Raw genomic sequence first — 14,725 nt, 5'->3', positions numbered from 1 at the left:
AGAGAGTAAGAGAGTCTAACCACTGTCACGTCTTCTGATCTGCCAGCTAAAAGAAAGGGCAAGAGAGTAAGAGAGTCTAACCACTGTCACGTCTTCTGATCTGCCAGCTAAAAGAAAGGGAGGCACGCCCAATGCAACAAACCTCTTATTAGCTACATTCAAAACCCAAAAATACATTTCCCTTTTGGTCTTATGTTGCGTTTCTTTTAGAGTTTAAATAAATACAGTTTTGACTCTCTGAAAGAGAATAGGCCAAGCGGAGGTTGGTGTGCTGCATTCCTACATTGACCTACAACCATCTATGCTCCTAAATAGTGTGCTGTGTGACCTAGAATTTTGATTTGCTATTCATGTATTAGGTGCATTGGTGCTAAAGTCAACATTAGTGTTTTGCATCCGGTATGGCTGATGTTACATCTGTATCACACCCGTTTTTAACTAACTTTTTAAAGTTGGGAGCACCAGTGCTACAAATTAAAGAGTCATGTTAGTTGTATAAAATTGTAGAAATACTCTTTCATTCCAGCACTCAAAAACCATCCAAAACAATGAGAAAAGGCAGTGTCTCGCCACAGTGTCAATGGTCAAAGAAACTCATTTGACTCATCACAGTGATAAATGTGACCCCAGGCAAGAGGCAAGACCCTCAAACTATCTGCAGGGCTGACACTCGTTTGACAAGTTCATCATGTGGTTGTGCTGACTGAACTACAATGGTGTAGCCTAACACACTCTAGGCCCATATGCCAACTCAGGATAATATTGTTCAGGTAGTTTTGACCTAAAAAAAAAATGAATGTCATCACTTCTCTATTTCCTCAGGGTGGATGCAAGCCTCATTTGTCATAATTTTACCCTCTGTGGACATGTGACATTTCTGAAACTATCTGAATAATGTATTGCAAAAACATAAGAGTAGACCTACCCTTTAAATCGTGTATTCTAACTTATTTGAACTGTAATAAAAAATGGTAGTCACATACATTTATGCACCACTCACAAAATAGCTCTCACCTTACAATGTAACCGAATGAATAATGCATATATGTAGACTGTTGACTAAGTCATAAAAAAAAAGTTATTCATTGGCTAATCTAGATTTACCTGAATCGGGGGGAGTCTTTGAGACACTCTTCGAAGTCCAGTTTGACAGTCATCCTTCAGTTGGTTTGATACAAATTACATCAACAACGCAAACGCAACTATTTCTATTGGTATTGAATGACATGGGACAGTGGGTGCGAAAATAAAATATAGGTTATATAGCCATATGTAAGATATAATATCTTACATATTAAAAGTATATTGCATTGTTTGTAGGTTTTTCCATAAATAACCTGTGTTCTCTTGAATTATATTCTTCTCGACATCAAATCATGACATTAGGTGTCAGTGAATCACTCGAATCGCGCCTCTCTTATTGGACTAATATGTTATTACTGAATTGATTAGAACAATTTAAATAATCAAATAACTGCAAACGATTAGTTCATGATAAACACGTTTCTCCACTTCGCTCATGTTAGCTCCTTTTTCTCTGTACTTTGATGTGCCCTTGCGTCACGAAAATTACGAAAAAATGCCCCAAAAATGTATCGCAAGGGTTGATCATTCCACCGTGAATAATCCAACATCAATAAAAACACATGTACCGCTGTTGCAAATAAGATTTAACAATCAATGGAATTTCCACTCGAAGCCCCCCAGGGTGGCGAGGGTGACACTGTAACGATTACAATCCTTTTCTATCTCTCTCACCCGGCCGGTCCACCCACTCACACTATTTCCGGGTATGCAAGTGCATGAACCAACACAGATTGTTTAATATATTGACAAGATATTCGAGTGACCACGCTAACGTTGGAAATACATGTCCTTAAAGATGGAAGGCATGGGGGAGGAGACCAGATCAGGTGGGACGATTCTAGCCAATTAGAGGGCAGATACACAAACAACAAACCATAGAGCTAGATAGAGGACTGATCTTTGTATCTGTACCACTACAGCGTCAGTGATAACATGGGCAGCGCCATTGAGGCTCCATCTACATTTTAAGGTAGTCAATGTTCTTCTTCTCCATTGGCTGATTGCTACCAGCTGATAGGGATCCCCACCCAGTTGACTACTTCATAATGGTGGAAGCCTTCAATGGGAAAGTCTATGCCAAAAGTACCAGTCAAAAGTTTGGACACACCTACTCATTCAAGGGTAAATCAAATAAATCAATACATCTAATGTCCATTGTTTGTGTTTCTTGGCCCAAGCAAGTCTCTTCTTCTTAATGTTGTTCTTTAGTAGTGGTTTCTTTCCAGCAATTCAACCATGAAGGCCTGATTCACATAGTCTCCTCTGAACAGTTGATGTTGAGATGTGTCTGCTACTTCAACTCTGTGAAGCATTTATTTGGGCTTCACTTTCTGAGGCTGGTAACTCTAATGAACTTGTCCTCTGCAGCAGAGGTAACTCTGGGTCTTCCTTTCCTGTGCGGTCCTCATGAGAACCAGTTTCATCATAGCTCTTGGTGGATTTTGCGACTGCACAAGTTCTTGACATTTTTCGTATTGACTAACATCCATGTCTTAAAGTAATGATGGACTGGCATTTCTCTTTTCTTATTTGAGCTGTTCTTACCATAATATGGAGTTGGTCTTTTACCAAATAGGGCTATCTTCTGTATACCAACTTTTAACAAGGCACACCTGTTTATTGATATGCATTCCAGGTGACTACCTTATGAAGCTGGTTGAGAGAAAGCCAGGAGTGTGCAAAGCTGTCATCAAGGCAAAGTGGGGCTACTTTGAAGATTCCCAAATATAAAATATATTTTTACTTGTTTAACACTTTTTTGGTTACTACATGATTAGTACATTGTGTTATTTCATAGTTTTGATGTCTTCACTATTATTCTACAATGTAGAAAATAGTAAAAATAAAGAAAAACCCTGGAATGAGTAGGTGTATCCAAACTTTTGACTGGTACTGTACATATTCCTCAGATTTTGGGCAGAGTAAAACCTCTCGCTTCGCCTCTTCCTCTCTGACTAACAGCAAAAAGACGGTGGGCAGTGATGTGGTGGTAAGGAAATGGTTAACATGAAGGGGGTATGAGAAATTGCACCTGGGATAAGTGGAATATTCAATTTATTCTAAGAGGTAGTTATTATAACAATGGTTCCATGGTAACAGAATTAAGCTGAGACTTGAAAAGTATTCCAAACAAAACCATCAAATGCAAAGTGAAACAAACCATACAACTCCATGCATAAGGACTACTTTTAACCATTTCCACACAAAATGTTACAAAAACACATTTACCTGAAGAACAGTGCAGAAGTAATGTTTGATAGAGTGATGGTAAAATCTCCCTCAGTTTTTTGTGACCATGTTTTCCAAAAACTCTGTTAAAAGATCTACCCCAAATTAAGATTCAAAGATGTCTGCAGCAAGAATGGGGTGTCAGCTTAAAAATGACAACATGAGTTTAAAAAAAAATTGAACTACAGTAGGCCTAAGTAAAGCGCATTAACACTCAGTAACAGAATGATGGTAATATAATGACATCATGGGTCCCTGATTTGCATTATAAAGACATGCATAATTCTGAACATCCTTCTGTTAATGGTGATGTATCCTGAATAAGTACACATAGGTAGAAAAATGTACTATCCTCCTTTGCTTGTATGGGTATTATTCTACAAACTGGCTATTATTCTAATGAGGTCCGCCCCAAACAAGACCAAATTTGGATGGCCCGGACCGGACCAAATTTGTATCAATCACAGTACAGCACAGAAGAGCACAGTACAGTACAGTAGAATATAGTACAATACAGCACAGTAGAGTAGAGTTCAGTACAGTAGCATATAGTTCAGTACTGTACTGTACCATAGAGTATAGTTCAGCACTGTACTGTGCTGTACAATACAGTAAATTATACTGTACTAAATTCTAGGCCTACTGTGCAGTACCTTATTGTATTTTACTGACCTATTACTGTACTATACTGTCCAAACTTGTGAAACGGTCGTCTATGATTGGTTCAGATTTGGACTGACCAAATTTCAATTACTTTTCAATATCCATATGGACATTTACATTTTTAAAATGTATCTAACCTTTATTTAACTAGGCAAGTCAGTTCAGAGAAAACTCTTATTTACAATGATGGCCTACCCCGGCCAAACCCGGCCTACCCCGGCCAAACCCGGCCTACCCCGGCCAAACCCGGCCTACCCTGGCCTACCCCGGCAAAACCCGGCCTACCCCGGCCAAACCCGGCCTACCCCGGGCCAAACCCGGCCTACCCCGGCCTACCCCAGCCAAACCCAGACAATGCTGGGCCAATTGTACACCTCCCTATGGGACTCCCAATCACAGCCGGATGTGATACAGCCTGGATTCAAACCAGGGACTGTAGTGATGCCACCTGCACTGAGATGCAGTGCCTTAGACCACTGCACCACTCAGTCAGTGCTCAGTTGGTGAGAGGGCTAGTTCCAGTAAATGGAAGAGAGGGGACTTATGGGTAGGTGTTAGTAAGAGCCAGGAGAGGTGACATTAACGAGAGAGAGAGAGAGAGAGAGAGAGAGAGAGAGAGAGAGAGAGAGAGAGAGAGAGAGAGTTTATTATCTACTTCACTTGCTTTGGCAATGTTCACATATGTTTCCCATGACAATAAAGCCCTTGAATTGAATCGAGAGAGAGAAAGAGAAGAGGGAAGAGAGACACAGAGAGAGAGAGAGAGAGAGCGAGAGAGAGAGGGAGAGGTTGTACAGATGGTTTTCACACTCTTGCTTCAACAAGGGCTTCTGAGTGGCGCAGCAGTCTAAGGCACAACATCTCAGTGCTAGAGGTGTTACTACAGACACCCTGGTTGGAATCCAGGCTGTATCACAACAGGGTGTGATTGGGAGTCCCATAGGGTGGTGCACAATTGGCCCAGTTTGGCCCGGGGTAGGCAGTCATTGTAAATAAGAATTAGCTTTTAACTGAATTGCCTGGTTAAATGAAGGTTAAATGAAATAAACATTTTAAAAACGTGAAAGAGAAAGAAAACAGTTATGAGCTGAACATAATAGTACGCCAGTGGAAAGGAGGACAGTAGCAGGTGACCCAACGGTGGTTTGTGACAACTATGAATTCCCTTTGTAGCCAATTCTGTTACAGATTATTTGGTAATTCGGTTAATGGTTTGGTAACAGAATGATGCATTTTAATCATTTAATAAATCATAAACCAAATGATTTATCACTAAAAACACAATAACTAATTGGTAGGTCTAACATTACTCGTTACTCTTGTGAACTTTTATTATCCTCTCTCCTCATGATGGAGCGACATTTGAAAATATCTTAAAGATATGTGGGTTTTTGGAAACAGAATGACAAAACACGAGGCAATATTTCTTAAACTTACAAAAGGCTAATAATTTCTGCAAAACTAAATATAACTGTTAATATTAGTTGGATACCACGTCATTTCAATGTGGACATGTGTGTAATATTTGGTAGAGACATTGACCAATGAGATGTCAACCTATATTGGCTCACTCAAAATGTCAGACAGAAGTTTGTTGAATTCCCAATATGTTATCACAATGATCTCAACCATGTAAAAGCACAAGCAAAGTTCCTACGGGAATACAACTTTAGATATGTTATTTATTTATACAACAGATTAACGTGCTATTACTGTGCTTAGCAGAACCAAATTGACAGTTTCATAATTTAGCACACACTCTTAGCCAGAGCAATTTACAGGAGATTGACCTGGATAACAGTTGAGACTACAATAATGTACATGGTGCAAGTGACCAATGCCGTTCGAGATTCTGCACAGATTATTACAGATCTCCACAGACCTGCGATGACCTAGTCATGCTGTCTTGAACATGCACACTTTATATGATTACATGAGAAGACATTTATAGTTACAGTAACTTCAAAATATGGCCATAGATGTTTTACTCATTTTAATGTTGATTTTAAAAAATATATATGTATTTCACCTTTATTTAACCATGTAGGTCAGTTGAGAACAAGTTCTCATTTACAACTGCGACCTGGCCAAGATAAAGCAAAGCAGTGCAACACAAACAACAACACAGTGTTACACATGGAATAAACAAATATACAGTCAATAACACAATAGAAAAATATATGTACAGTGTGTGCAAATGTAGTAAGATTAGGGAGGTAAGGCAATAAATAGGCCATAGAGGCGAAATAATTACAATTTAGCATTAACACCAGAGTGATAGATGTGCAGATGATGATGTGCATGTAGAGATACTGGGGTTCAAAAGAGCAATAAATAAATAAATAACAATATGGGGGATGAGGTAGTTGGGTGTGTTATTTACAGATGGGCTGTGTATAGGTACAGTGATCGGGAAGCTGCTCTGACAGCTGATGCTTAAAGTTAGAGAGGGAGATATAGAATCCAGCTTCAGTGATTGTTGCTATTCGTTCCAGTCATTGGCAGCAGAGAACTGGAAGGAAAGGCAGCCAAAGGAGGTGTTGGCTTTGGGGATGACCAGTGAAATATACCTGCTGGAGCGTGTGCTACGGGTGGGTGTTGCTATGGGGACCAGTGAGCTGAGATAAGGTGGGGCTTTACCTAGCAGAGTCTTATAGATGACCTGGAGCCAGTGGGTTTGGCAACGAATATGTAGCGAGGGCCAGCCAACGAGAGCATACAGGTCGCAGTGGTGAGTAGTATATGGGGCTTTGTTGACAAAACGGATGGCACTGTGATAGACTACATCCAATTTGCTGACTAGAGTGTTGGAGGCTATTTTGTAAATGACATCGCCGAAGTCAAGGATCGGTAGGATAGTCAGTTTTACGAGGGTATGTTTGGCAGCATGAGTGAAGGAGGCTGAGAATGTTACATTAGTTTGTAAGATAGCCTTAACTTTAGGCTATTTAGTGTATTACAAAAGTAATATTGACTTGTGTTTGGCTAACAAAACAACCAATGATCAACATTTAAAGGAGATGTAGAATATCTACTGCTTGGATAGTTTCCTCTGAGCCCTTGGCTTAATGTTAACTTTTATTTTTGGTTTAGTTAATCATTAACTTGAAGATTACATTTGAAATCAACCAAAGCTTGAAACCCTAGGACCAAGTGTATTGTCTATTGTTAGTTGAACACTGGGTTGAACTGAAACAGTAGCTGTTGATAACTTTGCAAATGTTTGCATAGTTACATTTCATTTGCTCTATTAAACCTACCGTTTGGAATGATGTGAATGCAACAGTGAACGTATTTAGCTTTTAAGAGATCTCTCAATAATCATTCTCATGATAGCACATTGGTAGTAGCCAGTGACAAATATCAAAGCTAAGCTTGGTTAAAGCCCTGAATTTAACCAAATGAATAGCTGTAGATAGATCAACTCTCCAGTAGGAGGTGCTGCCCAGCCTATAGTTTTTTTCTGATACTGGATATAACGCTGAAGATCTGACGTGGTTACAAAGGTAGAAATTCCACATACTTTATACAAGATTTGTCTATGTTGAAAATTTGCTCATATGATGACATAATCCTGTGGTTGAAATTACACCCTCAAAACAACAGTTATTATTTTTCAATTCAAATGTATTTTACAGGTAGTCTCCACATCACAAAATGTTGACAAATTACATTGAAACAACATTGAATCAACCAGTTTGTGCTCAGTGTGAGGGGTCTTTACTTCAACATGATTGTGTTTTGAATGTATTTCTAATACCTTTTAAGACTTTTTCTGCTAGATGTTTTACTTATTCCATATTTTTACGATGGAAAATGGTTAAAAAATGTATATATGCCTAAAACCCCCAATATGTCTAAAACCCCCTCATGAACACGATGGTGTTCTTTCTCCGTGTTTTCTCTATGACCTCTACAAGTGTCAGGAGACTCGTCTGAAGTCAGTAGAGCTGATCTGCCAACTCCTGTCTGTAGCATCTGAACTGTTTGGACTACACACTAATATGATATGTGGCAAAAGGTCTGTGTGAAGGTGAGACTTCCATGTTTTGCTCTCGGACGCCCACAGGCCTCACAAGACTCGTCTGAAGGTCCCCTATACACGTTGAAGCAGTGAATGGAAGCATAGAGTACCAGTCAAAAGTTTTGGACACACCTACTCCTTCAAGGAGTTTTCTATATTTTTTTACTATTTTCTACATTGTAGAATAATAGTGAAGACATAAAAAATAACACATATGGAATCACTTAGTAACCAGAAAAAGTGTTAAACAAATCAATGACAGCTTTGCACACTCTTGGCATTCTCTCAACCTGCTTCACTTGGAATGATTTTCCAACAGTTTTGAAGGAGATCCCACATATGCTGAGCACTTGTTGAGGGCTTTTCCTTCACTCTGCGGTCTAACTCATCCCAAACCATCTCAATTGGGTTGAGATCAGATGATTGTGGAGGCCAGGTCATCTGATGCAGCTCTCCATCACTCTCCTTCTTGGTCAAATAGCCCTTAAACAGCCTGGAGGTGTGTTGGGTCATTGTCCTGTTGAAAAACAAATGATAGTCCCGCTAAGAGCAAACCAGATGGGATGGCATATCACTGCAGAATGCTGTGGTAGCCATGCTGGTTAAGTTTGCCTTTAAATCTAAGTAAATAATTGACAGTGGCACCAGCAAAGCAGCCCCACAACATCACACCTCCTCCATGCTTCACGGTGGGAACAACACATGCAGAGGTCATCCGTTCACCTACTCTGCATCTCACAAAGACATGGCGGTTGGAACCAAAAATCTCAAATTTGTAATCATCAGACCAAAGGACAGATTTCCACCGGTCTAATGTCCATTGCTTGTGTTTCTTGGCCTAAGTCTCTTCTTCTTATTGGTGTCCTTTAGTAATGGTTTCTTTGCAGCAATTCAACCATGAAGGCCTGATTCACACAGTCTCCTCTGAACAGTTGATGTTGAGATGTGTCTGTTACTTGAATTCTGTGAAGCATTTATTTGGGCTGCAATTTCTGAGGCTGGTAACTAATGAACTTATCCTCTGCAGCAGAGGTAACTCTGGATCTTCCTTTCCAGTGGTGGTCCTCATGAGAGGCAGTTTCATTATAGCCCTTGATGATTTTTGCAACTGCACTTGAAGAAACGTTGAAAGTTCTTGACATTTTCTGGATTGACTGACCTTCATGGAGTGTCGTTTCTCTTTGTTTATTTGAGCTGTTCTTGCCATATTATGGACTTGGTCTTTTACAAAAAGCAGCCAACAAGTGCTCAACATATGTGGGAACTCCTTCAAGACTGTTGGAAAAGCATTCCAGGTGAAGCTGGTTTAGAGAATGCCTTGAGTGTGCAAAGCTGTCATCAAGGCAAAGGGTGGTGACATTGAAGAATCTCAAATCTCATTTGATTAACACTTTTTTGGTTACTACATGATTCCATGTTATTTCATCGTTTTGATGTCTTCACTATTATTCTGCAATGTACAGTCGTGGCCAAAATTTTTGAGAATGACACAAATATCAATGTTCAAGTCTGCTGCCTCAGTTTGTATGATGGCAATTAGCATATACTCCTGATAGTTATGAAGAGTGATCAAATGAATTGCAATTAATTGCAAAGTCCCTATTTGCCATGCAAATGAACTGAATCCCCCCAAAAATGTCCATTGCATTTCAGCCCTGCCACAAAAGGACCAGCTGACATCATGTCAGTGATTCTCTCGTTAACACAGGTGTGAGTGTTGACGAGGACAAGGCTGGAGATCACTCTGTCATGCTGATTGAATTCGAATAACAGACTGGAAGCTTCAAAAGGAGGGTGGTGCTTGGAATCATTGTTCTTCCTCTGTCAACCATGCTTAATTGCAAGGAAACACGTGCCGTTATCATTGCTTTGCACAAAAAGGGCTTCACAGGCAAGGATATTGCTGGCAGTAAGATTGCACCTAAATCAACCATTTATCGGATCATCAAGAACTTCAAGGAGGGCGGTTCAATTGTTGTGAAGAAGGCTTCAGGGCGCCCAAGAAAGTCCAGCAAGCGCCAGGACCGTCAACTAATGTTGATTCAGCTGCGGGATCGGGGCACCACCAGTACAGAGCTTGCTCAGGAATGGCAGCAGGCAGGTGTGAGTGCATCTGCACGCACAGTGATGCGAAGACTTTTGGAGGATGGCCTGGTGTCAAGAAGGGCAGCAAAGAAGCCACTTCTCTCCAGGAAAAACATCAGGGACAGACTGATATTCTGCAAAAGGTACAGGGATTGGACTGCTGAGACTGGGGTAAAGTCATTTTCTCTGATGAATCCCCTTTCTGATTGTTTGGGACATCCGGAAAAAAGCAGCTTGTCTGGAGAAGACAAGGTGAGCGCTACCATCAGTCCTGTGTCATGCCAACAGTAAAGCATCCTGAGACCATTCATGTATGGGGTAGCTTCTCAGCCAAGGGAGTCGGCTCACTCACAATTTTGCCTAAGAACACAGCCACGAATAAAGAATGGTACCAACACATCCTCCGAGAGCAACTTCTCCCAAACATCCAGGAACAGTTTGGTGATGAACAATGCCTTTTCCAGCGTGATGGAGCACCTTGCCATAAGGCAAAAGTGATAACTAAGTGGCTTGGGGAACAAAACATCGATATGTTGGGTCCATGTCCAGGAAACTCCCCAGACCTTAATCCCATTGAGAACTTGTGGTCAATCCTCAAGAGGCGGGTGGACAAACAAAAACCCACAAATTCTGACAAACTCCAAGCATTGATTATGCAAGAATAGGCTGCCATCAGTCAGGATGTGGCCCAGAAGTTAATTGACAGCATGACAGGGTGGATTGCAAAGGGGTCAACACTGCAAATATTGACTATTTGCATTAACTCCATGTAATTGTCAATAAAAGCCTTTGCCACTTATGAAATGCTTGTAATTATACTTCAGTATTCCATAGTAACATCTGACAAAAATATCTAAAGACACTGAAACAGCAAACTTTGTGGAAATTAATATTTGTGTCATTCTCAAAACTTTTGGCCACGACTGTAGACAATAGTAAAAATAAAGAAAAACTCTTGAATGAGTAGGTGTGTCCAAACTTTTGACTGGTACTGTATATGGAGACAGTTTAATGACAAAATGATGGGGTTAAACACATGGACAAAAAATTGATAAATGTTTCCTAATCTTTCTTATATCTCTCAGATATAGGAGAGACACTTCAGAACAAACTTTATTTAGATCTTTGGGGGGAACCATCTGTTGTTCCATGTAATGAATCTGTTATTCGATGCGTTATTATGGGCTAATAGCATTAAGGCCAAAAATAATTTTTCATCAAATCGTTTTTTAAAATATATACTAGGGATGCTTCAAGGGGTCTTGAATTTGAAAATAAAATAGCTAAATGATCCTTGGTATGACCTTCTTAAAACAATTCCATATAGCTTAGACAGGGCTTAGAATCTGAATGGTCAATTGTGTGATTCATTATTTTAGTGAGAGTGAATGTAGTTTGAATGTACAATAGGTCTTTATGTGAGATAATTATGCTTGGTAAGTGCTAGCTACTCCCTCCATCCCATATAAATCCCATATAAATTGGGGGACACACACACACACATACACACACACACACACACACACATTTCAAAACAGAACATATTCTTGAGCAACACGAAAATAGCTCTACCTCAACATTATCACAACATACGGTGCTATGCAACCAGAGAGGTCTGATTGCCACAGTAGCTAGTCTGTGGTTGACTAGCCTAGTCAGATCATCACAGTGGCTGATGGTCTATTCTAGCCCTATCATTTTTGTCTCTCTGGCACAACACATGTGTATGTTTGTACATGTACAGAGACACAGTTAAATATGCACGCACACACACACACACACACACACACACAGACACACATGTATATACATTGTTAATAACTCCACAACAGCACCATCAGAAATGCTTGGAGGATCACATGACAAGTGAAAGTCAGTCACTGCCTGACCTGACCACGCATGGCTCTCCCTTGTGACCAGAATAAGTCCTTACATTAGGCCTACTTGCACTGTCTGATCTGCTCCGAGTGTCAAATCTGAACCCAATCTAAAGTATTTAAGAGAGATTTATTTTGCGTAGGGAATCTATCTTCAGTCTGTTGACTACATTAGTTGACTACATGTGCGTAATGGCGCGAGGGCAAACCCTTTTGGACCTGTATAGCCTAGCCTATGTTTTTATTTATTTGTATGTTACTGTTCTATATGGATGGGTTTTAGAGAGTGATGTGAAGGGTTAACAAATTGAAAACAGATGAAACAAACATTTTTCATGTCGGACGTCATCATGCAATGGGCGTGATGTAGCCGTTAAGGTCTGTTCCTGAGTTACTATGAAAATAAACTCACATCAGACAGCTCTGATCAAATAATACTAATCAACATCTATTTGTTTCAGCGTATAGAATATCATTTCATAAAACTAGAATGGTGAATTGTTTCTCTCTCGTCTATGTTGGTTTATTTGTGTGGGTTATTTTATTTGCCATTCTATGGTATGTGAGGTCCTCTGGTCCTTGCCTTAGCTGGCAATCTGGGTTTCAAAAATCTGTCATCGTTCCAAAGCGCCGCGTCTTCATGGAACGACAGACACGAGCGCAATAATGCCAAAGGGGGGTGTGCGTATGGCAAGCAGAGAGCGGAGCAGAGAGAGAGAGATTTAGAGCGAGAGGCAGATGTCTTTCTCCACTCCAGAAGAGAATACCGCAGCAATGGATAAATAATAACGACGTAGTAAAACTCATTGACAGCTTGATAAGACCTCATTTCTGACTTCCGCTAAAGACACAAAATAGCCCGACGCATGCACGTAGGAAGATCCAGGTAATATCGGTCTCAAATCGCGTAAACGCGAGGCGCATAATCATCGTTTTCATAATGCGGGCGTGAGTAACATACTGTAAACGGAGGGAGGAATACGGGAGGTTTGTAGAGGGCCAGTAGTAATCGGCTCACCACTATACGAGCTATAGTCCTCTCCGCCAGACCAAAAGCGGGCGAGAGCGGGCCGAGACAGCAGTATGTCGAACCGAAAACATCGGGACAGCCAAGAGATATGCGCCCGCAAGGTCCGGGAGCTGGCCCAGGCTGTAGTAAACAAACACTGCTTCGAGTGCAGTCAACCGGGGGTGACTTACATCGATATCACCGTGGGCTGCTTCGTGTGCACGTCGTGCTCTGGAATGCTGTAAGTAGGTGGATACACAAGGGACATATATATTTGGATAGCTTCTATAACATGCATATTGCGCACATGAGGCTATTATATATGCCTATAAATAAAAGAAGCCCATTGCATGCAAATTATTAACCAATAATAATGTCCAGTATGCTGCATCTGCAGAGCATATTTGAAGATGCTGTTATATTTGAGCATTGAGAAGGAACTGAAACGTGAAACTGTAGCCTAACGTGGCCTATGCGCCCTGTATTCATTTACGAGGCCGCCCCTTGGTTTGTTAACTTCCTATGGCTACAGTTAATTGTACTACTACTACTTTAACATTTTCAGGCGTGCCCGTTTACCGCGCCGTGTTACGTTTCCTTTCGTCGTGGCCCAGGTTTGGTGTCTCTTTCTGGTTCATGTAACATTCTGCATGCAGACCGTTGCCAGCTCAGGTCCTCAACACATTATAGGCTATGCCTGTAGCATGTCGCAAGGTTCAGTAATTTGCAGTGGCCAGATTTCAGCACAGGTTTAGACTCTTGTCACGAGCACAGAAGAATAGCCTAAACTTTAAACCATTTGCACACTGAATGAGCAAACTATTATGTCTTGTTTTTTATGCCTAACCTCTACACTGGATACATTTGCACTATGACAATTTTCGCATTTTCTCACAGTCACCTGTCATGGCATCCATTTCTCAAAACACTTTAAATCCCCCTTACATCCCATTCCTCTTCAATTCTCTATCATGAGTGTTCCTCTTCAGTGATTTATGTGATTATAGGCAGAACAAATGTGAAGTGCCCACTTTTACACATCTTCCATCTCTCATTTATTTATTTTTCTTCTTTTTTCCAATCTCTCTGCCTCAGGAGAGGACTCAACCCTCCCCACAGAGTCAAGTCTATCTCCATGACAACCTTCTCCCAACAGGAAGTGGAGTTTCTGCAAAACCATGGCAACGAGGTGAGTGACAAACGGGCCGCATCCATTGTTGACAGTCAGGTGGGCTTGTAGGCGGGACCTAACAGTATTCCAACTATATTTCACCTTCCTCATTACAATTCTGGGGGTAATTTTCAGTGCCCCGGCTGGATACTTCAATATTTTAACGTCAGGAAAAGGTGAACAAAACACAATTGTGATGCATACTTGGACTCGTAACATTCAGTATTCTATACATTTTTGATGTTCCAGGATAAATAGAGCAAGAATCGATTATATACCATAGGTATTATAAATAGATATCATAAATGATATATGTACATCCCTTTACCGGGGCCATCCTGAGAGTGATTGAGGCGACGTGAGGTAGATTTATCCATCTCCCATAATAGTTTTTTTTAATGTGAACTAGACAATATTAGATCCAAACCCTCACCTCTCTAGACCAGTCTGTTGTAGAATCTCCTCTATTTTCTTATCCCTCTTTTTGAGATAAAAGAGGAAGCTTGATGCCCCCCTCCTTTCAGTCAGATCAGATAATGGCACTGTTTTGGTGGTTGCAGACGGGTTCTGGAGGAATGTAG

The 14,725-nt window shown here is 40.6% G+C and overlaps 2 protein-coding genes across 9 annotated transcripts in view; one reads left to right on the top strand and one right to left on the bottom strand.

Moving 5' to 3' along the window:
* Positions 1 to 14,725, top strand: part of agfg2 (ArfGAP with FG repeats 2) — a 28,168-nt gene that overhangs the window by 339 nt on the left and 13,104 nt on the right. For 4 of the 7 annotated variants that reach the window (XM_042328344.1, XM_042328343.1, XM_042328342.1 and 1 more), the window contains exons 1-2: positions 12,588 to 13,214; positions 14,069 to 14,162. In XM_042328344.1, coding sequence (XP_042184278.1) covers positions 13,048 to 13,214; positions 14,069 to 14,162 — 261 coding nt within the window. In that variant the 5' untranslated portion in view covers positions 12,588 to 13,047. Of the gene's footprint in view, positions 1 to 12,587; positions 13,215 to 13,270; positions 13,588 to 14,068; positions 14,163 to 14,725 lie in introns of those variants that run through there. The other 3 variants (XM_042328346.1, XM_042328347.1, XM_042328348.1) reach the window with 3 other exon arrangements.
* Positions 1 to 14,725, bottom strand: part of acap1 (ArfGAP with coiled-coil, ankyrin repeat and PH domains 1) — a 37,578-nt gene that overhangs the window by 22,005 nt on the left and 848 nt on the right. The window contains exon 1 of one of the 2 annotated variants that reach the window (XM_042328340.1): positions 1,105 to 1,802. The exons of the other annotated variant lie outside the window; for it this stretch is intronic. Coding sequence (XP_042184274.1) covers positions 1,105 to 1,157 — 53 coding nt within the window. The 5' untranslated portion in view covers positions 1,158 to 1,802. Of the gene's footprint in view, positions 1 to 1,104; positions 1,803 to 14,725 lie in introns of those variants that run through there. 2 annotated transcript variants of the gene reach the window in all.

This window comes from Oncorhynchus tshawytscha, linkage group LG10, assembly GCF_018296145.1.
Source record: "Oncorhynchus tshawytscha isolate Ot180627B linkage group LG10, Otsh_v2.0, whole genome shotgun sequence".
Lineage (NCBI taxonomy): Eukaryota > Metazoa > Chordata > Actinopteri > Salmoniformes > Salmonidae > Oncorhynchus > Oncorhynchus tshawytscha.
The sequence above is the reverse complement of the archived record's forward strand: the minus strand, read 5'-3'. Positions and strand labels throughout refer to the sequence as shown.